The 22,855-nt window shown below is 54.6% G+C and overlaps 1 protein-coding gene across 1 annotated transcript; it reads left to right on the top strand.

The window, feature by feature from the left end:
- Positions 1-5,676: 5,676 nt before the first annotated feature.
- GPR179 (G protein-coupled receptor 179) lies at positions 5,677-22,264 on the top strand. The gene is made up of 11 exons (XM_044250450.1): positions 5,677-6,470; positions 7,767-7,875; positions 10,844-10,931; positions 11,344-11,579; positions 12,391-12,459; positions 13,004-13,113; positions 13,442-13,677; positions 13,854-13,992; positions 14,655-14,760; positions 15,329-15,475; positions 17,030-22,264. The coding sequence occupies exons 1-11, from the start codon at positions 5,677-5,679 to the stop codon at positions 22,253-22,255; spliced, it is 7,260 nt and encodes a 2,419-aa protein (XP_044106385.1). The 3' UTR covers positions 22,256-22,264.
- The last annotated feature ends 591 nt before the right edge of the window (positions 22,265-22,855 follow it).

Here is a 22,855-nt window from a genome sequence, read left to right on the forward strand (position 1 = left end):
TTGGGGCTCTTTGCTGGGCAGGTAGTCTGTTTCTCCCTATCCCTCTCCTGCCACCTCCCCCACTTGTGTCCTCTCTCTCCTTCCCTCCCTCTCTCTTTCTCAAGTAAATGAATAAAATCTTTTTAAAAAAAGAATGTTTCCTTAATTTTTGTACTATTCATGGTGTAATGGCTACAGGCATAACAATTAAATTTAAATCTGAATTACTAACTTTTCCTTCATCACTTTTTAAAATATGGATAATCAACAAAACAATAAATTAGGACCTGATTTGTAGCATTTGCTGATATCCATCGTGTAAATACTCCCACCATGGCTGATTTCAATCTTCAGAACACAGAGTTACTGAACACAGAGTTAGAGATGAACAGTAGGGTACCCTTATGTAATAGTTTCATCATGCAGATAGAATAACAACCCCAGGAACATAGGTAAATAGTAATAGTAAAATTATTAGAAAGTGATGAGTTTTGAAAATTTTATTACCTTTGTTTTAAACATAATTTAATTATAAGTGTACATGATTTAATTTTGAATAGTGGCTGTTTCACAACTGGCTTACAGAATTCCTGAAATTTTAACAGTTGAATTTCACAGTCCTGTATGAACCAGCTCCACAGCACCTTCATACCTCAGTTTTCTCATCTGCAAAATAGGAATCAGGATGGCTGCTTCACTTACTTGCAGACATGCTGTAAAGCTCAAATTATAGAAAGCTTGCTGTGTAGAGGATCATAGACTGGAGGAGAGGGAGACGACTGGACTGGAGATAGCAGGCAGGGATATCAGTTAGGAAACCATTGAAATTGTACCCTGAGAGATGTCGAGAGATGCAACAGATAGGAGGAAGGATAAGCCAGCAGAACTTAGCAATTTTGTACCTGAGGGTGCATTGGAGTGAAGAGGGTATGCATCCTGGAGCCTGAGAGAGTTTGTGTGTGTGTGTGTGTTTAAGATTTTATTTATTTATTTGACAGCACAAGCAGGCAGAGCAGCCGACAGAGGGAGAGGGAGAAGTGGGCTCTCCGCTGAGCAGGGAGCCCGATGCGGAGCTCGATCTGAGGACCCTGGGATCATGACCTGAGCCTAAAATAGCCGCTTAACTGACTGAACCATCCAGTCACCCCCCCAGACAGAGCTTTTTTAAAACAGAAATTTTTCAGGGCGCATGTCTGGCTCAGTCCAAAAAGCATGCGACTCTTTTTTTTTTTTTTTTAAGATCCTATTTATTTATTTGACAGAGAGATCACAAGTAGGCAGAGAGGCAGGCAGAGAAGGGGGGAAGCAGGCTGAGCAGAGAGCCTAATGTGGGGCTCGATGACAGGACTCTGAGACCATGACCCTAGCCAAAGGCAGAGATTTAACCCACTGAACCACCCAGGCGCCCCAAGCATGTGACTCTTGATCACAGGGTCATGAGTTCAAGCCCTGCCTTGTGTGTAGAGATTACTTAAGACTAAAATTAACATTAAAAAATAACATGGAAGTTTGTCTGTAACCGGTGATTATATCCCTCCGTACTTTCCCATCGTTCTTTGGGTGAAGAGAAAACTCCTTAAGAAGGCCTGTGGGGGGACGCCTGGGTGGCTCAGTTGGTTGAACGACTGCCTCTGGCTCAGGGCGTGATCCTGGAGTCCTGGGATCGAGTCCCACATCAGGCTCCCAGCTCCATGGGGAGTCTGCTTTGCTCTCTGACCTTCTCCTCGCTCATGCTCTCTCTCACTGTCTCTCTCTCTCAAATAAATAAATAAAATCTTTAAAAAAAAAAAAAAAAAAAAGAAGGCCTGTGGGATCCTGTGTGATCTGACCCCTGCTTCTGTCTGGCCTCATCTCCCATCAGCCTTCAGTTTGTTCTCTCTCCCCTGCAGTTCCGCTAGCCCTGTGTGAGACTCGTACACATATGGCCATTACATAAGCTATTCCCTTTTCTTGAAAGGTTTTTTTCCCTTCTCTTTTAGCTTAGTAAACTCCTATAAACCCCCAGGTTGAACTCACTCCTCACTACCTCAGGGAACTCTCCCTGCCTGGGTCCTTACTTCCTCCCCACCCAGCTCCCAGACCGTTGCTTTGTTATACTTCTGACATAGCTGTGATTTTTCATCTCTCTGTGGGGTTATTTGATTAAAATCTTGTCTTCCCTACTGGGCTGTAAACTCCACAAGGGCAGGAGCCAGATCTGTTTTTCACCCATTATGGACTCCTCCCGTGCCACAGACGCTTCCTGCCACAGAGTGGACCACTGAAATAAAAGCGTGGGATGATTGTTCAACCTCATGCTTTGCAAGGGGCTCCTGATACAAATTCATGTCTAATTCTGCACAACAAACCGTCTTCCCTTTCCCATGAAGAAACTGAAGCTCAGAGAGCTATTTACCTAAGGTCACACAATTCCAGAAGTGGAATTCAAAACCACCCACTCTCCTTCAGCTCCCTGGAAGGTGTCACTCAGATTTCTGGAGAAAAGAAGAGAAATTGCTACAGGATCACAAAACTCCAGAGGCTTAAGACAGCCGCTCAAGATCCCTGGCTGTCTCTGGAAAACCTCCCTGGCCCCAGAACAGGTTAATTAGCCTATGAATGCAAGGTCTGTAGCTCTGGAGCGCCCTCTGCTGTCCAGCTACTTTCTTGGCCTGGGAGGGAAGCTCGGTCTACACCTGGTGTGGACCCCATCTAGGGTACCACCCCAGCACCAGAGCACACAGAGACATAGGGCAACACATCCAAGCTCTTTATTTTATTTTATTTATTTATTTGTTTGTTTGTTTATTTGTCTATTTATCTGTTTATTTATGTCTACTTATTCATTCATTCATTCATTCATTTATTCGTTTATTTTCTTATTTATTTGTCAGAGAGACAGTCTGAGAGGGAACACAAGCAAAGGGAGAAGGAGAAGCAGACTTCCTGCTGAGCAGGGAGCCCAACCCAGGGTTTGACAAGACACTGGGATCATGACCTGAACTGAAGGCAGACGCTTAATGACTGAGCCACCCAGGCATCCCAAGCTCTTTCTAAGGCAGGGCAAGGAATACTGCCTTTCTCCACTTCCTTAAATGTGAGGCCTAGAGCTCAGGTCCTGGGAAAAAGCATTGAAAATTCAGCTTCAAGTAAAGGAAGTGTTATCTTTGTATGAATTGAATTTGTGTGTATTTGTTGAATGGGTCTTGCGTCTACACATATCTCTTTCACTGAGGCCCATCTAGGTGGTCCCTGAAGTGGTAGGACCCTAGTTTCAAAGGTTTGGGAAGAGAAACCCAGAGAACGGAAGTCGCTCCTGAGATCACTTAGTCGTTCAGTGGTGGGCTAGGCCTCGGGGCTGCAGTGATGAGGGAGACAGGGACCATCCCTACCCCTCTAGAGCTCTCCAGCTACTCTGAGTCCTACTCACACCATTTCCTGGATGGACGACCAAGAGCAAATAATCTAGTATCTTTGAACCTGTGTTCTATTGGCAAAAATGGTTCACTAATAAATCCCCCCAGGGGCTTTTGTGGGGGTTAAATGAAAGCTTACGCAGAAATGCGAAAACACGACACAAATGTTAGTAGTTATTATTATGAAAAGCTTCTTGGGGGATCAAAACGATTATTATTATTATGTCTTCATACAATGTGTTCGTGACCCTCCACTAACAGTAACCAGTAAGACCCAGAGCTTGGAATGGGTGTCTTTTCCCCTCCATCCCTCTCTCTTAGTACGCGGAATCACAATGGCTGAGGAGAGAGCTATGCATGTGTCCTACAGGTCTGACTCCACTCACAAGCAGCTTCATGGCTTTGAGAAGGTCAACGATGCCCACCCGCAGCTTTAGTCTTATTTTCCTTCTCTATCGGAGAAAGGTCTGGGCTAGAGGCCCTTCCAGTTCTGCCATCATAGGGGTTCTGCTGGGGGGCTGCCCTCAAGCCCCTCTTCTCCCTCCCACTCTAATGTTCTCACTTAGGATCCAATGCAGAACTGTTTACGGAGCCCACCAGTATAGCAAAGGGAGTTTCTAGAAATCATCACCCATCCCTTGCTGCATACACTCAGTGCTCTGGGACATCAAAGGTTTAAGGGAGTGGGCAGAGCAAGAGAGAGAACGAAGCCAAGAGACAGCTTGTGTATGTGGGGCCAGATCTCTGGGAGTGGGATAGTGGAGAGCACAAGAGTGATGGAAGACGGCAGGAGAGGAAGACGGGAGCTTTGTTCTATGGCTACCTGCATGAATCCACACCCTTCTGGGGCTCCTGGGTGGCTAAGTCAGTTAAGCATCTGCCTTTGGCTTGGGTTGTGATCCTGGGGTCCCGGGATCAAGTCCTGGGATCGACCTCTGTGTCAGGCTCCCTGCTTGGCAGGGAGTCTGCTTCTCTCTGTGCCTCTGCCCTGACCTGCCTCTTGTACCTCCCTCTCTCTCTGTCTCCAATGATAAATGGAATCTTTAAAAAAAGGAAAAGAAAAAAAAAGAATACACCCTCTGGATCCAAGGCAGTACTAACTCAATAAAGGAAGACGGGATTTAGGATGACAAAATGAAGGAGTGTGAAGCAGAAGCAAAATTTTGTTCACTCTCTTCTCCCTGTCCTCATTACACACAAGCGCCCGTGCGTACACGCAAATACACACACGTACATACACCCCATTGGCTGGGGTTGTTACCTCTGTGGTGCTGGAGAAGAGAGGCTCCCCTGAGTGGAAGGTGAAGACCTGCTGAGGTCATGAATGACAGTGTGATCCTTGCGGGGTGGGGGGACTTTTAAACTCTCTGGGCCTCGATTCACTCTTTGGTAACTAGTCTTGAATAACAGGGTCATGGGAGTTTGATGGGGGCCAGTGTGGAGAGTCAGAGCTCTGGGCTTGAGTCTCAACTTAAAGTGAGCTATGTGATCTCAGGTGAGTCTCTGAGCCTCAGTGTCTGCTTCTGTGAAATGGGGATAATACTGACCTCCCATACATGCTTGTGGGGAAGATCCGTTGGGAGAAAGCACACAAGAAGCTCTTGATAAACTGCCACAGTTTGTTCAGAGATTGGCGGTGGTTATATTAGGCTCTCTTCCCCGCCCTCACCACCCCCAATCTCAAATTCAAGTTCGGCAGCACCGAGTCAGGGGGGTACAGGCAGCCAGAGCTGCCTGCCAGGAGCTGCAGCTTGGCCCTTTATCATGCCCGTCGCTATTGCTGCCAGGAGGCTGAGTGGAGCAGAGGGGAGGAGAGAGGGGCACAAGCTCATCTGCGGTTGCTATGGCGCCCCATCCTGGATTTGCCCAGCTCTCCTAATGGAGCAAAGGGCAGAGGGAGGGAGGGAGGGAGAGTGCCACTGGTCTGATCTCATTCTCTTCCCTCCCGTTCATCTCTCTCTGGAGCCGATGTGGGATGCCCAGTGGGGGAAGGGAGCCTAGATGCTGGATGAGAGGAGGAGGGAAGAGGGGTGGTGCCAGGATTAAGAGGGTTTGCAATGGGGGGTCGGTCACACTGAGAGAGGAGGGGCAGAGCCCTCATGCCTACATCCAGAAGCCAGCTGATGACATTAGAGAGAAGGAAAAACAGGCAAGACAGCACAGCGTGAGAGAGAGAGGGAGAGAGGAAGAGAGAAAGCGAGGATAGGAGGTGTGGAGCCAGCCAACCTCAGCCTGGGCTCTCCTGAGCCCCTAGTTTCCCCAGGCAGCCTGGACCCCTAGGGACCGGAGAGCTGCCCTGAGGATGGGCCCCAGAGCGGGGGTCATGCTCCACCCTGTGTGGGGACTGCTGGGCTGCTGTTTCCTCTGCAGCTGGGCTCTGGGAGGTCCGCGGCCCCTCCGCTCTGGGCCACCTCTGTCCTCCCATGTCCAACCGGGGTCTGGGCCCCTGTGGGTGCCCCTAGAGGGAGCCGAGGCAGCCCTGGCTTTTCTCTACTCTGGAGACACCCAACAGCTGTCGGGGGCTAATTGCAGTGAACGCTACGAAGCCCAGGGCGCAGAAGCCAGCCCAGGGCTCCCCCCAGTGCTATGGAGGGCAGCGGGCACCCTTGCCCAGGCTGCTAATTTCCTCAACATGCTGCTGCAGGCCAACGACATCCGCGAGTCCAGTGTGGAGGAGGATGTAGAGTGGTACCAGGCACTGGTCCGCAGCGTGGCCGAGGGGGACCCAAGGGCGTACCGGGCTTTTCTGACCTTTGACCCTCCGCCAGGGGCCAGCCACCTGCCTCTGGCCCTACAGGCCACACGGATGGGGGAGGAGACCCTCCTTCAGGACTTGTCTGGGACCAGAGTTCAGGAGGAGAGCCCAACCCGGGCCCCGGACACCTCTGCCCTACAGAAGCGTGTGCTGACCAATGACCTCGGGAGCCTCGGCAGCCCCAAGTGGCCACAGGGGGATGGCTATGTGGGGGACATGAGGCATGTGAAGCTCTCTCCTCCCTTCCTGGAGTGCCAGGAGGGCCGGCTCCGTCCTGGCTGGCTTGTCACTCTTTCTGCCACCTTCTATGGTCTCCAGCCAGACCTCAGCCCAGAGGTCAGGTAAGTGGGTTTGCACAGTCTTCGACACATTTGCAGGTATGTGGGGGGGGGCCGAGTCCAGCCAGCTGTGCGTGGGCCATTTGGCACACACATATGTATCTGGGGGGGGCACAGATGTGCCTATTTGCGTTCAGCTATTTGCAGTTGACTCTGGGAATCTGTAACTGTCTGTTAGCACATACAGGTGTGAGTGTACACAGTGCGTATGAATCAACCCACTTGTACGTAGGTATAGACATATGTGTGTGTACAGCTGGGCATAGGTCTGCCCCCAGGTCTGGGGAGTGGGGAGAAGGCAGGAGCAGGCTTAGTGTGGATGACAGTTGACAGGCCATGCACAAGTAGTCTCATGGGCATTCCAGGAGACCAACCTGCTGCTCTTAAGCAATCTAGAACTATAAAAGGAGGCTTCTCCAAGGGAAGAAAAGTTCTTGGCGGGGGCGGGGGGAAGCTTGGGAACCATTCATTGCCCCTTCTGTCTAGGAGTTGGCCAGGTCCCCAGGGTCACTCTCAGTGACTATATTCTCACCTCAAATGGGTTCCAGTCCTGCTTGTCCTGACTGGTACTCTTCAAATGACTGACCTCCTCCTTCAACCGAAATAAAGAGGTGATTGGGAACCCTGGTGGGGAGGAGGCAGCAAATGGGCACAGAACTGCAAGGCACGCAACACTCAAATTGTTTTTCCAGCTCTGTGTCCCTATTCATTGCTTCCAACAGGCTTTCCCTCCTGCCAGCCAGCAGCCTGGCCTCTAGCCAAGTCTCCCCATTCAGCCCAGAGCAGAGTTTGGGAGCTCTGGGGCCAGGCAGCTCCATTCCATAGTTCCTATGCTGTGATCAATTCATATCTGGTTTGGGCAGAGTGAGGGGGTGGTTAATAGCTGAGTTCAGGGCCTGTGCGCACGCACGCGTGTGTGTGTGTTTGTGTGTGTGTGTGTGTATACATGTGGTGGAGAAGTGTGAAAATCCCCTTCAGACAGATCATCAGAGCCCGGGCTTCCACATGTCTTGACATGCTCCCTCCGTCTACCCACTAATAGAAAGAGGAAATGCTAGGATGTTGAAAAGCTGAGGGATGTCGGGGAACAACCTACAGGGAAGAAGACTGTTGCCCACAGAAACAGTGAGGATGAATAGCACTGGAGAAATGGAATGCAGGTGTGCCCTCTGTCCTTGCACACTGCAACTGCTCTGCTAAAGTTTGCAAAGTTTGCAGTGCTCCCTGGTCTGGGGTCTGAGGACACATGCCACCTTGGCACCCTTCACTGCACCCCTAACTGCCAATTCACTGCCCTAGGGGGCAGGTGCAGATGGACATAGACCTTCAGAGCGTGGACATCAATCAGTGTGCCAGTGGGCCAGGCTGGTACTCCAACACACACCTGTGTGATCTCAACAGCACCCAGGTAAGGATAAGGAAGACGGTGTGGGGAGGGGCGCCTGGGGTCCTGCCTCCTTTCCCCTTTCCCATCCCTGCCACCACCCAGCTCCTGGGAGCAACTGAACCAAAGCATATCAGCCTCAGGGCTTCAAGGGAATCCCTAGTAATGAGAGAGAGACAGAAATGAGATTCTAGGCTTTAAATTTTTTTATTTTTATTTTTTCAAGATTTTATTTATTTATTTGAGATTGAGAGAGAGTAGGTGTGTGTGCATGCGTGCGCGCGTGCATGCACCTGCATGGGGTGGGGAGAGGGACAAAGGGACAAGCAGATCCCCCACTGAGCAAGGATTCCACCCCAGGACCCTGAGATCATGACCTGGGCTGAAGTCAGACACTTAACTGAGCCACCCAGGCACCTTCAGATACAAGGCTATTTATTTATTTATTTATTTTTAAAGATTTTATTTTATTTATTTGACAGACAGAGATCACGAATAGGTAGAGAGGCAGACAGAGAGAGAGGAGGAAGCAGGCTCCCTGCTGAGCAGAGAGCCCGATTGGGGTTTGATCTCAGGACACTGAGATCATGACCTGAGCTGAAGGCAGAGGCTTTAACCCACTGAGCCACCCAGGCGCCCCCTATACCAGGCTATTTAAAAGCGAGGACACTTACAGCCAAAAAATACTTCAATAAAAAAATAAAAACTAAAAGACAAAAGAAAATTCAGAAATGATATGTTGATGGTCATTTCTGAGAAGTTCCCAACTTCTCCTGCTTGATACATAATAGGCACTTAAAGTTGAATGAATAATAAAAAAAACATGAACATAGAAAAAAAAAAGTGAGGGGGCACCTGGCTGGCTGGCTGTAGAGCATGTGACTCTTGATCTCTGGGGACCTTGAGTTTAAGCCCCACATTGAGTGTAGAACCTACATTTTTTTAAAAATAGTGAGGGGCGCCTGGGTGGCTCAGTGGGTTAAAGCCTCTGCTTTCGGCTCAGGTCATGATCCCAGAGTCTTGGGATCGAGCCCCGCATCGGACTCTGCTCAGCGGGGAGCCTGCTTCCCCCTCTCTCTCTGCCTGCCTCTCTGTCTACTTGTGATCTCTCTCTGTCAAATAAATAAATAAAATCTTAAAAAAAAAAATGAGGGGCACCTGGGTGGCTCAATGGGTTAAAGCCTCTGCCTTCAGCTCAGGTCATGATCCCAGGGTCCTGGGATGGAGTCCTGCATCAGGCTCTCTGCTCAGCAGGGAGCCTGCTTCCTCCTCTCTCTCTCTCTCTCTGCCTGCCTCTCTGCCTACTTGTGAACTCTGTCAAATAAATAAAATCTTAAAAAAAAAAAGTGGGGCGCCTGGGTGGCTCAGTGGGTTAAAGCCTCTGCCTTCGGCTCAGGTCATGATCCCAGGGTCCTGGGATCAAGCCCCATGTCGGGCTCTCTGCTCCGCAGGGAGCCTTCTTCCTCCCCACTCTCTCTCTCTCTGCCTGCCTCTCTGCCTACTTGTGACTTCTCTCTCTGTGTCAAATAAATAAAATCTTTAAAAAAAAAAAGTGAGGACACTTACAGCCTGCTCCCCATCCTCCAATGGAGATAGTCACCCTCGTTCCTTTGATTTCTCAGTATGCCTCCCTGTCTGCTCTCCCCTTTTGGTACTGGGTGCCCTAAGATCCATCCCCAGGACCTCTCCCTAAGTCCCTATTAATCATTCCCTTTCCCTCTCCTAGACCACATTCTCCATGTTGACAGGGCTCCTAAGAGTAATTGTTGATTGGGATGTGGGAGGACTCTAACCAAAGAAGGAGCTTGAAGAGCTCTGGGATTGGTAAAGGTGAGGGAACCCAAGCCAGGTGCTGGCAGACTCAAAGCCATGGATGCAGGAGATCGAGATAATGGAAAACAATGGCTGGTAATCCTGCAAGCCCGGGACTGAGAAGCTGGGAGGCCAGTGAACTAATAATAATCTGCTCCACGGCTGCACTTGACCGCGTGTCGTGCCTGAGCTGAACCAAAGCCAAGGCGAGCCCAGCAGCCTGCTGGGAGGTGGGGCGGGTTTGGGCATCTGCGGCTTTTTGGGGCACATGTTTTTGGAACTCTAAGTCCAGGGATGGAGAAGGGCTCCCATTATTCAGTGCATTATTAAACCCGGCCACAGCACGTCTCCGTATACATTGGCCTGATTGTGCAGACGCTGGTGGGAACATAGCGCGTTCTCGTGCTCCTGGCAAGAAGGGAAGCTGGGCCACGATTTCAGAAGTACCACCATGTAACTTTTCTAGGTGAAGTCAGGTGCTCAATGTGGAAGCTCCCAGGGCGAAGCCCTTCCTTCATCCCACTGTTAGGTCTGTTCCTAACCGCTGCCTCCAGCAGATCTGACCTCATCCATGTGCTCATCTCCCCTGCCTGGCTTCTGAGGTCTGCTCCGTCCCCTGCTAGGCAGACATCAATGGACGGAGGTAGAATAAAGAGCCGGCCTTGGCATCCCACGAGCCTGGCATTAGCCTGGCATTAGGGCTGGGGAAATCAGTCCTATGACAAAGCCAGATGGCCCCTGGTAGGGGAAGCCTCTCCTCTGTGGGGGCCTTTTCAAACCACCTGTGAACCAAAAAGTGAAGGTGATGGGGACCCTTTGAAACAGGATGTAGGCACACAAATGCGATTGGACTCCAAGTTCTCCCTACTTCCACCTCCCCGGTGCCTCACTGTAGCAACAGCTGGGCACTGGGACATGGGATCTGTGAGGCTCCCGTCACTGCCTCTCAGAATAAAAGGGTAATCTCTTCCCAAACTCTTTGTTGAAAAGAGGTGATGACGGGAATAGAGTAGGGTTTCCAGAGAGAGAAGGATTCCTAAGGACTGGAAGGACTTCTAGTGGGGGGAGGGGGTCCCTTGTAAGGAGCAGGTGCTGTGAATAGGAAGGTACGCAGACCCTCCTTCTCTTCCCAGGAGCGAAAACCCCATATAAACCCCTATCGTGTTTGTCATCCCTGCAGTGTGTCCCCTTGGACAGTCAGGGCTTTGTCCTCGGCCACTACCTCTGCCGCTGCCGACCTGGTTTCTACGGGGCAAGCCGCTCCGGGGGTATGTTAACCGTGGTGAGGGTCAGGCTGGGCTGGGTGGAGGGAGTATCTGGGGAGAAAAGGCTGGGGTGAGACACTGGCAGGGAGGGGTCTTGTGGGGCAAAGGCAGAAGGTGCAGAGAAGCAGGCAAGGCAGGCAGGATCCACTGTGGGAGTGTCTGAGCCTTCTGAAAATGAGCCCTTACCATGCCAGTCTGATGCAAGTTGAGCCTTGCAGTGAGTCCTAGCCTGGCATTGCCTCTTTCTGTTTCCCGGTCCTTCCCTGGGAATATCCACTTCCTCACTCGCCCTGCTTCCCAGCCCGCCCCCAGGGGTGACCAGGAGGGCAGGAAGAGGGCTATGGTGGCCCGTGGGAGAGAAGGCTGGCATGCCCCTGCCGGGCCCCTCTCCTTGCAGCCATCTTGTTCTTTATAGGGTTGGGAGAGAGTGCTGCCCAGCCTGCTGGGCAATTCGGGGCCCCACATGGCAGCTCCGGGAGGCTGCTGCGGTGCCAGCCGTGTGCCGAGGGCTGCACCAGCTGCAGGGACGCTAGGCCGTGCCTGGTGGAGGAAGCCTCGGCACTGCGGGCAGCCGTGCTGGCCTGTCAGGCCTGCTGCATGCTGGCGGTCTTCCTGAGCATGCTGCTCTCCTACAGATGCCGCCGGAGCAAGGCAAGGAAGGTTCCGCCTCTCCTACACGTCCCTTGGGTCCCCAGTATCACCTAGGGGCCAGAGGCCCCCTAAGACGAGAACTCAGAAGAAATGGGTTCTGGTCTTCATGCTTAACCTAACACACCAGGTGACCTTGGGCAAGTGACCCCATTGCCTTAGATTTGTTGCTTGTTAAGTGTAGGCATTGGACTTGATTCAAAACACAGTGTAGGCACTAGGGAGACGTGGTCTAGACTCCCCTGGAGCTCCCAGTTGAACGGAGGAAGCAGGCCTATAAAGAAAATGACAACACAGCACAATAGAGGTGAGGATGGAAGTGTGTGTTGGTTGCCATGTGAGCTCAAAGAAAGGACCCAGTTGTCCTGCCTGAGATGGCCTGGGAAAGCCCATCTGGAGAATATGACATTTGAGCCAGTCTTGAAGGTCAACTGACTGATTTTCAGGCAGAGAAGGGGTTACCTAGACAAAGAAGCAGTCTGACCCAAAGTCTGGGGAATATGTGGGATCCTTCTATCTCCAGCAGCTTGTGATTGGAGCCCAGGTCTGCAATCAGGCCCCTTCTAGGAGTGGGGAGGCAGGGGGCAGGGTTGGGGGATAGATGCTACGTGCAACCTTGGTCTTAGCCTGTGGTGGGGGGGGGGGGGGGGCGTGGCTGTGGACCAAGAGGGCAGAGCTGATGTTATAGGATAAGACCTTAGCCCAGGGCCATCAAGTGACCCCTAAAACAGGCCCGAGATTCTCCCCCACGATCGTCCAGGCTCTGCTTTCCCACTGCCCTGTTCACACACCTCTCTCTTTCCTGGGTTCACAGAGGATCCGAACCTCTGGAGTTGTCCTGCTGGAAGCCATCCTTTTTGGATCCCTGCTGCTCTACTTCCCTGTGAGTCTGTGGCCAGAGTCTGACCCCACGTGATCCCTGCCTGGTGCCCTCCAAACCCCAGAATTCTACCTCCTTTCTGCTCCCTTAGAGAGATTCAGAGACCTCAAAATCTCCATACTCATATCTACAAATGGCAGGCTGGCCTGGTGACCTCCGAAGCCAAAGAGTCCTGGCTAAAAAGAGCTTGATGTCCTACTGTGTGACTTAGGACAAATGACCTAATCTCTCTGATACTTCAGCTGCTCCTCTGAGGGATGGAGGTGATGATGCCTCTGTGGCAAGACTATTAGAAAGGGCAGCAGTGCTGCCTTCGGCTCAGGTCATGATCTCAGGGTCCTGGGATCGAGTCCCGCATCGGGCTCTCTGCTCAGCAGGGAGCCTGCTTCCCTCTCTCTCTCTCTGCCTGCCTCTCTGCCTACTTGTGATTTCTCTCTGTCAAATAAATAAATAAAATCTTAAAAAAAAAATTTAGAAAGGGCAGCAGATCAGAAAGAGGAAGTACATGGGAGAGCCCCAACTTCTGTCCCCCTCCCGCACTCCCCAGGTCTTCATTCTGTACTTCAAGCCCAGTGTATTCCGCTGTATCGCTCTCCGCTGGGTCCGGTTGCTGGGTTTTGCCACTGTCTACGGCACCATTATACTCAAGCTTTATAGGTAGGGTCTGGGGCAGACCTTGCTCTGGGGCTGCTCACTCCAGGCAGCCCCAGGTCATTTGGAAAGGGGTGGAGTTCTTCCCAGCCAGACCCTTACCAGCTCTACTCCCCGGTGCACCCCACCCTCCCCACCCCCACTCCAGGCCCCCCCATCACCATAGCCCTCCTCAGATGCAGCATTTTGGGGGGGCAGGGAGGCAGCCAACCATGGGAAGGACAGGAGGACAGGCACATGTGGAGGGGAAGGAAGCCATGGACAGAGGCCAGAGATCTGGCCCCTCTCCTTGGCCCTTCGCCTATGCCTTTCCCCACCACCCGCACCCTTGTAGAGTTCTCCAGCTGTTTCTGTCTCGCTCGGCCCAGCGGGGCCCCCACCTCAGCAATGGGCGGCTGCTGCAGCGGCTGGGGCTGCTCCTGCTGCTCATGCTGGCCTTCCTGGTGGTGTGGACAGCGGGGGCCCTGGAAAGAGGCAGCCATGCACCCCTGGTGGCCCGTGGCCACACTCCTGCGGGCCGTCACTTCTACCTCTGCCATCATGACCACTGGGATTACATCATGGTTGTGGGTGAGCTGCTTCCGCTGAGCCCGCCTCACCGGGGACCCCCATGCTGCACCTGCAGGGGTCCTCCGGCCTTGGCCTTGTCCCCAGTCCCCACCTCCCCCAGCACACCCGGCACAGAGAGGGGCCACAGCCCAGCTGCTGAGCTGGTGCTCGCATCTCTGCCCCTCACTTCTCTACAGCTGAGGTGCTGCTCCTGTGCTGGGGCAGCTTCTTGTGCTACGCCACCCGAGCCGTTCCCTCCGCCTTCCATGAGCCACGCTACATGAGCATCGCCCTGCACAACGAGCTGCTTCTCTCCTCTGCCTTCCACGCGGCCAGGTGAGGCCGCCCCCCAACCCCGACCCACCACACCTCCCCATCGCCCACCACTCTTGCCTCTCCAGGCCCGAGGAACCCCATCCCACAGCCATCCTTGCCACACAGCCAGGCCTCAGCCAGGGGAGAAAGGCCCCTCCGCCATCGGTGGCCCTCCCCTCAGATACCCTTCCTGCACCCCAGGTCTTACACAGCACCCCAAAAGAGGAAGCGTGTCTGCTCCTAATTCTCCTCCTAGTCCTAGGCCACATGTCCGGCACCTCCACTGTGCTCCTTCCCACACATGCTCAATTCTCCCTGCCTTTTCCCCCCCTCACACCTTAGCCCCTCCAGCAGCAGGCCCGCTGTGAACGTTCAGAAGGACTTGGCGGTGTGGCAAAGGCAGAATCAACCCACAGGGCATCCATAACAGAGCTGGGAGCACGAATCTGTGCTCTAGGCTACCAGAGAAGAGTAGTCTGGGAGGGCTTCTCAGAGGTGGGGGTTAATGTGAGCCTTGAGGTAGGACCTACATCCTTGGGAGGGCAAGAAGAAGTACCCTTTTCAACCCACCCAGAAGCTCCACAGAGATCAGGACTGGAGCTAGGGGGTGAGCCAGTGAGACAGGTGAGGGAGAAGAGGCCCCTGCCACCCAGAGCTGATGTTCCCCTCCCTCACACCCTCAGGTTTCTGCTGGTTCCCTCCCTGCACCCAGACTGGACCCTGCTCCTCTTCTTCTTCCACACCCACAGCACCGTCACCACCACACTGGCTCTGATCTTCATTCCTAAGGTGAGGTCTCCCCTCTCCTGGTTGTGAGCCTACCCCAGCCCCTTGGTAAGGGCACCGTGGATCTGCCGCCGCCGCAGCGCCCTCTCCAGGTCAGAGTGAGGATGACCCCCTGGGGGAGAGTGGGCGGAGCCGCAGGGGCCTATGGGAGGAGCCGGCTTGGGGTCGGGGGTGGGGAGGAAGCGACTGTGTCTCTCTGCCTCCCATCTGAGGGCAAAGGAAATCAGAGCTAGGGCGTGAGAGGTCTTTATAACACACCTAGCAGTTTAGTGTGGTGGACTCTGAAAAGTCAACTTGGAAACAATTACAGAGAGATAGGTCAGGTTGCTGAAGGCCATGGCTAGGAATTGTAGGGGCAGCTGCGTTGGACCCCACTCTCCCCAGTCTCTGAGCTAAAGAAAATCAGGGAGGATGACAGAGAGCAAAACTCTTCCTGCCCTCGGAATTGCGAATTAGAGAGGGGGTGAATGTGCCCCAAGTGAAGATGGATTCCCCGGAGCAGGTGGGAATAGGAGTAAACAGGGAGCCGAGCTGACTCTTTTTCTCCCGCCGTCACACCCACCCTGGCCAGTTCCAGAAGCCGGGGGCTCCTCCCCGAGAGGAGATGGTGGATGAGGTGTACGAGGATGAGCTCGACCTGCAGCGCTCAGGCTCCTACCTGGACAGCAGCATCGCTTCAGCCTGGAGCGAGCGCAGCCTGGACGCCGGAGACATCCGGGTACGTGCGGGCCTCCTCGCCTCCTTTGGATGCTTGCTTTTAGAGACTGGGCCAGGATCCCTGCTGCCCTACGGCCTGGGCCATGTATCCTGCAGGCCCCTCCCCTGGCCCTCACTTTCCCTCTCTCGAAGACCTGTCTGCTTTCCTCCTTCCCTTCTCCAGCCGCCTCCCCTGACTGTTCAGATACCTTCACACACCACCTAAGTGAAGAGACCACCAGAGGCCCAGAACAAGTATCCCTGAAACCCAGGCCACTTGGCAAGTGAGAGGCAGGGCGGTGGGTGGCGCTCCACTCCCACCCAGCAGGGGCAGTCGTGAGGGACAGGACATCTGAGCACTTGGTGACCCTAGGGCCAACCACGGGGCTGTGTAGTTCAGGCAGTTTGCGACTACCAGAGATTTCCATATCAGGACACCCATTCCCTGGATCTGGCAGTCTTAGAGAAGGGAAGTTTTTACCCAGTCTTACATCAGGAGACCATCTTTGCCCTTCTTTTTCAGTGTAGGGGCGTCATAGTCATGGAACCCAGATCAGAAACTCAGTGGGTAGAAAATAAGGAAACCTGGTGGTCTCAGCCTGTTATTTGATGAAATCCAAGGTGTGGGAACAACCTCAGGGAGCCATTTTGTCCATTGCCTCCATCTCCCCTTGTGCCTCCCTGTACCCTTGACTTGTTTGCATCTCCCAATTCGTCCTGGTCCTAGCTGCCTCTGCCTGTTTTTTCCCCGTGTCCTCCTTCCCTTCTGGGCTCTGCCTTCCGGGGAAGTGGCTGAACCGAGGCCCCAGTCGAGCTGGGAGGCTAGAGAGTGTGGAGGTGCTTGGCCACAGCAATGCCAGCCCGTACCCCTACTTTGCGGAGCAGCGCGCAGTCTCCGTCCCTATGCTGATGCTGGCTCTGGGGAGGAATCCAAAGTAGAAGGTTCTCAAATTCCCATTCCTGCACTTGAACCTAAATAGAGCACTTCTCACACCATCGATCTCACGTGACCCTCCTGAGGACTCTCACAGGGGGCAGCCAGCTCTTGTTACCTCATAGAAGCAGAGGCTCTGAGAGCCTTCAGGGAGCGCCTGGGCGGCTCAGTCCATTGAGAGGCTGCCTTCAGCTTTGGTCGAGATCCTAGAGTCCTGGGATGGAGCCCCATGTCCTGGGATTAAGCTCTGTGCTCAGCGAGGAGTCGGCTTCTTCCTCTGCCCCTCACCCCCACTCATGCTCTCTCTCAAATAAATAAAATCTGGAAAAAAAAAAACCAGCCTTCATGCACATGCTGGGTCAGCAGTCTGGAACCCAGGCTTCCCGTCACCCAGGCGAGTGTCTTCCATCAGATCACAGAGAAAGGAGTGCCCCCCGCATCCTCAGAACCAAGCAGATGTGACTCAGAGAAGACAGGTGGATTCTGAGGGTTGTCTAAGCAGGGAAGGGACACAGCTTGGTGGGATGAGATGCTTCAGAGAAAATGGTCCAAATAATGGCTGGGAGAGCGGGAGGCAGGGCAGTCAGGCCCTGGAGAGAGCTCCGTGCTCCATCTGCTCTCCTCATGCCTTCCTCACTGCAGGACGAGCTGAAGAAGCTCTACGCCCAGCTCGAGGTCCACAAGACCAAGGAAATGGCTGCAAACAACCCGCACCTGCCCAAGAAGCGGGGCAGCTCGCGCCAGGGCCTGGGCCGCTCCTTCATGAGGTACCTGGCTGAGTTCCCGGAGGCCCTGGCCCGCCAGCACTCCCGGGACTCGGGCTCCCCCCGCCTGGGCAGCCTGCCTGGCTCCTCGCGCCGCCGGCTTCTCAGCTCCAGCTTCCAGAACCCCGACGGGACCCCGGCCCTGCGCAAGTCCCACAGCACCTACGACCACGAGCGCCAGGGTTACCACCGGGAGCAGGACCCACCGCTCCTTGACTCGCTGCTGCGCAGGAAGCTGGCCAAGAAGGCCTCGAGGGAAAGCAGGGAGAGTCGGGAGTCGGTGGAGGGGCCCCCTGCCCTGGGCTTCAGGTCCGCCAGCGCCCACAACCTGACAGTGTGCGAGAGGCTCCCCAGGGCCCGGCCCACATCCCTGCAGAAGTCGCTCAGCGTGGTGGCAGGCTCCAGGGAAAAGGCCCTGCTCGTGGCCAGCCAGGCCTACCTGGAGGAGACCTATCGGCAGGCCAAGGAGCGGGAGGAGAGGAAGAAGGCCGAGGCAGCCTTGGCGAGCCCAGTGAGGAGGCCATCAGCCAGGAGGCTGGAGCGAGCTCGAGGGGCCCCCCTGTCAGCCCCACCATCCCCGGCCAAGAGCCGCAGTGTGGACGGCTCCCACAAGGCTGCCGCTGCCACAGGGAGGCTTCAGGAGGAGGCTGCCAGGAGGCTGCCTCACCCGCCCGTCCGGCACCAGGTCTCCACACCCATCATGGCCCTGTCTGGAGCAGGCCTGGGAGAGCCAAGGATGCTGTCTCCCACCTCCACCCTTGCTCCAGCTCTGATGCCAGCTCCGGCCCCGGCCCCAGCCCCAGCCCCGGCCCCAGCCCCGGCCCCCGCCCCGGTCCCAGCCCCAGCCCCGACACCAGTCCCTGTCCTGGCACCAATCCTCGTGCCCCCCCAAAGCCCCAACTTACTCCCGTTCATCTGCCCCTGGGAGAATGCAGAACTGCCAGTCAAGAAAGGAAATGTGGCTCAAGAAAGCCCCTCAGGGACAGAGCGGAGCAGCCTCTCCCCTTCCCCAGCTCGGGCCAAGCTCTGGAGAGCCCTCTCTGTTGCAGTTGAGAAAAGGAGCACAGGGGAGAATGCGGGGAACACAGAGGATGGACGCCTCCAAGGGGGAGCTGATGAGGGCGATGAGGATAAGTCTAAGGTCTTCTCTAAATCCCACAGCCTCAAGACCCCCATTCAGCAGGTTTCCGTGCACAGTCTAGGCCTGGCTATCAAAGCTTTGACTCGTTCCCGGAGCACTCACAAAGAGAAGGAGAGCGGGGAAGGGAGTCCTGAGACAGAGGAGAAAGGCAGAGCTGCGGTGGAGGGCGAGGGTGTGGGGCCATGCCCCAGGTCCCCCAGGCTAAGCCGGCCCAAGGCTGTGAGTAAGCAGGCCGCCCTTGCACCCTGTGATGACGAGGAATCCCTTCAGAACCAACAGAACGCTCACACCAGCAGAATGCTTCAAGTCTGTCGCCGGGAGGGCAGCAGGGAACAAGAAGACAGAGGCAGGAGGACATCCCACTGTCTAGGGGAGGGGAGAGGAGAGAGAGCAGGTAAAGCGGAGTCTGCTACGCTGAGGCAAGCCAGCCAAAGCACAGTTGGGGACAAAAGTGCTGAGGGAGCAAAAGAAGCCCCTTTTGGGTGGCGGGAACTGCCCAAAGCTGGCCTCCAGTCCCTGGGCAGAGCTGACCACAGGATGGCAGAGATGTGCCCCAGAGAAGTCACCCAGTCGGAAGTGTGTCAGCCTGACCATGGCTACAAGGCCCAGATCTGCCCCTGGGAGGCGAGTGAAGGAGCCCCTGAGAAGGGGGCATTACGACAAAATCTCGATGACTCCCAAGAGAGAGGGAGAGCCTCAGAAAAGTCAGAGCCCCAAAATGTGTTGGTTGTTGCTCGGAAAAAGCCAGAGAGGCTGGTCAGGGGGCAGGAGGCCGTGTGTCCCTGGGAGGGCGTCGATCCTGGGAGTCCGTCCTGCTGGTCAGTCTCTCAGGACTCTGACGGAACCAAGGGCAGGTCTGAGGCAGTGGGCAGGAGAGAGGCTAGAGAGGTGAAGAAGCATCAGCAGGAGGGCACAGGCCCAGAAGTTTGTACAGTTGACGCTGCCAAGGCAGAGCTCTGTCCCTGGGAGGCACGCGAGGGAGGGAATGGCAAACCATTCCAGGAGGGCATGAAGAAGCTTCCCCAGGAAAAGCAGGAAACCTCCAAGAAAGCAACCTTCTGGAAAGAACAGAAACTGAGTGGAAACTTGGAGTCTTTTTGTCCGTGGGAGAGGACAGATTTCCGGGGCCCCTCAGCAGTCTCCACTCCGGCCCCAGGAGCCCCTGGATGCTCGGGGAGTGTGGGCAGTAGCATCTCAGAAGTGTGTCCGTGGGAGGCAGGAGATGCTCCTGCCAGGAAAGCAGAGATCTGTCCCTGGGAGCTAGGTGATGAGGTAGTGGGGAAGGAAATGCTGAGTCAGGGGGCAGGGGGAAATTTTCTCCAGGAAGAGGGGAAAGCCTCCAGACAGGCTTTCCCTGGAAAGCCTGGAGAGATGGGAGAGATGAGAGAACAGGCTGGGAAGGCAGTGCAGAAAAGGGATCAGCAGCAGGAGTCAGTGTGTCCCCAGGAGACCTCAAACCCTGGGCCCTCCCGCCCATGTCTAGATAGTTCCTCAACCAAAGCTGGTGGCCAATTCCTTAGCAAGGGAGGAAGCAGGGCAACACAGGTTGGTCCCTGGGAAGATCTCAGGCCACAGCCAAAGGAAGTAACACCTGCCAGGGCAGAACTCTGTCCCTGGGAGGTGGATGAAAGAATAAGAGACAACTGGACATTGGACCAGACAGCAAAAGCAAGAGAATCTCAAAAGGACAAGGAGAAAGGGCCTGGGATGTCAGGGGTCAAAGATGGCACAGCAGGGGAAGAGCCTGAGGCACAGATCCAAAAGCAGGAAGCAGTCTGTCCCTGGGAGAATGTGGACCCTGGCAGCTTCTCCCCACAATCAGGCCCTCAAGAAGCAGATGGACCTAGAGCCAGTTTCCACATGTCAGGCAGTGTGGGAAGCAAAGCTGCGGAGATCTGTCCATGGGATATGGAGGACACTGTGTCTGCTGAGAAGGCTGAGGTCTGTCCCTGGGAGGTGGGTGCTGGAGCAGGGCAGGAAAGGGCTTTGGGAGTTGAGGCCGTTAGGAAATTTCCAAATGACACAGGAAAGGTTTCTGCACATCCTGGACCCAGCAAGACAGCTGTTACTGCTCCAGAGAAGCCAGAGAGGCCAGCCTGGGAGCGGGAGATGGCCTGTCCCTGGGAAAGTTTGGATCCAGGCGGCTCCTCTTGGCATTCAGACTCTCTGGGCACAGAGAGACCAAAAGCTGGATTCCAGGAACTGGACCACGTGGGCTCCCGGGCAGCTGAGGTGTGTCCTTGGGAAGTGGAGGAGGCCCCTGCCAGTGAGAAAGCCAAGATCTGTCCCTGGGAGGTGAATGAAGGAGCTTCTGGGACGGGACTGGACCAAGAGAGGAGGAGTGACTTAGCAGGGCAGGGGGAGAAAACTCTAGAAAAGGAGAGAATCACCTCCTTGGGAGAAGACATACCAAAATGGGAGACAAAACAGAGTCAAGAGCAGGAAGCTGTTTGTCCTTGGGAGAAGGGCTTGAGGGAACCCTTGGCGAAGGGCCCTGAGTTCTCAGACTCATCCGTCAGCGTGAGTTGTGAAGTGGCTGAGGGACGTTCCTTGGAAGTGAGGGATGAGGCAGCAGAGAAAAGGCGCCTGACACACGACCCAAAGACGGGCTCCCTCCCAGGACACAAAACCCCAGAAAGAGCTCCATCCTCAAAAGTAGGAGAATTCACTACTGACGATGAGGGAAAAGCAAGCGATGAGTTACACTCTGTCTGTCCCTGGGAAAGCATGGCCCCGGCAGGCACTGTCTCTCACCCTGGCCATCAGGGCCGTGACCAACCTACAGCTGGCTCTCAGACACTAGCCAGCGTCGGGGGCAGGCTCACTGAGGTATGCCCATGGGATGCTCCTGCCTTAGATGCTCCTAAACCTGACAGCAGCACCAAAGCTGCCATCTGCCCCTGGGAGGTGCCTGAAAGGGCCCCAGACAAAGGGATGGCAAGCCAGGATGGAAAAGGGCCACCTCAAGAGGAGAAGGTTAGAGCCCCGGGAAGACCAGAGCCCAAAGCTGTGGCGGTTCAGGAGAAGCCAGAGAGGGCAGATGGGAAACAGGAGGCGGTGTGTCCCTGGGAGAGTCAAGACTGTGGGGAGCTGTCTCCACAGCCAGCCCCGCGAGCTTTTGACAGGCGTAAAGGCAGTTCGGAGGCAGCAGGCAGTGTGGGGGCCAAGGTGGCAGCAGTGGGTCCGTGGGAAGCAGAAGCAGCTCCATCTGCTAAAGAAGTGGAAATCTGCCCTTGGGAGGTGAATAAGGAAGCTGCAGAGAAAGGAGGACTGGGGCAAGAGGTGGACGGAAAGTCCCGAGGGCAGGGAGAAATGATCCTTCAAAAGACAGCCTCTGGAGGGACAGAAGAACACATTTACAAAGCAGCAGCAAAAGTCAGCCGAGAGCAGGAGACCGTGTGCCCCCAGGAAGGCAGAGGTTTGGGGGCACCCTGCCCCCAGCCAGACACTCCCAGCACTGGCCATCCCCCATGCAGTCCCCAGGGAGCCAGCCGTGCAAGGAGCAGGATGGCAGAGGTGTGTCAGTGGGAAGTCACAGATCCAGAAGGGAATAAGATAAAGGGCACCATGGCAGACTTCTGTGACTGGGAGGGAACTGGAGTGCCATCTGAGGAATCCGGCCTTCTGGCTTCAACAGCAACTCAGAAGGAAATATTTTTCCCCACAGTCCCTGAGAACCCACCATGCCTTTTAGTCCACAGTCCTCCAGGTAGCTCCCTTCCAGAAAGCAAAAGCACCCGCCCTGAGGTGAGTAAGGCAGGCAGTACTTTTACTCCGGAAGGTGTCAGAGAACTCCAAGGAGCCTCAGGACATGGGCCGAGGACAAGCTCAGCCCCAGAGCCGAGTCACCAAGAAGCTGAGGTTCAGGAATCCTCCTCAACTGTGGACCAAGGAGAAGGGGTTTCTACAGCTCCACACGAAGAACTCTCCCCGCCAACAGTCTATCCTTGGGACTGTGAGTAACAATGCCATCACGTGAAGTCGAATGTCGGGTGGCTGGTTTTCCGAAGCCAAGGTCCTTTCCAAGTCCTACGTGTTCCCAAAGAGCTGAGTCAGAGACACTGGGCCACTTCTCCAACAAGGCCAGAAGTCAACTCATTCTGAGACAAACTGTATAAGATCGGGTAGCTCAGGCCCCAAAAGTCTCACCCCTTCTTCTCTTCCTACACTTGTTCCTGCTCCAGAAAACAAAGGCCAGACGTTCTGCTTCAGGGGAACCCTCCCATCCAGCTAGAGGACTCAACACGAGCTGTGTCTGGCCACCTGCTTCTGCAGCCAGTGTCAGGGGTGAAAGAAGTCAGCAGGCCCAGCCCACGTTCTCTCATAAGGAGACCCCCTTTCTTGACCATTTTCTGAGAAGAACTGAAACCATGCAAGGCACTGGCAGTATTAGGGACTGAGGAAGGCTGTGAAGGTCACCGTAGGCAGCTTGAGAAGTCACTTAATTCAAGTTCAAGGATAAGTCTGGGGAAAAACTTAAATGGCTCAAGAGGGTTCTGAAATGCCTTAAGGACCTTTCCATCTTGACTTTGGCTCTCCCCTTCTGCCGTATTGATCCTCATG

The sequence above is a fragment of the Neovison vison genome, chromosome 5, assembly GCF_020171115.1.
Source record: "Neovison vison isolate M4711 chromosome 5, ASM_NN_V1, whole genome shotgun sequence".
Classification (NCBI taxonomy): domain Eukaryota; kingdom Metazoa; phylum Chordata; class Mammalia; order Carnivora; family Mustelidae; genus Neogale; species Neogale vison.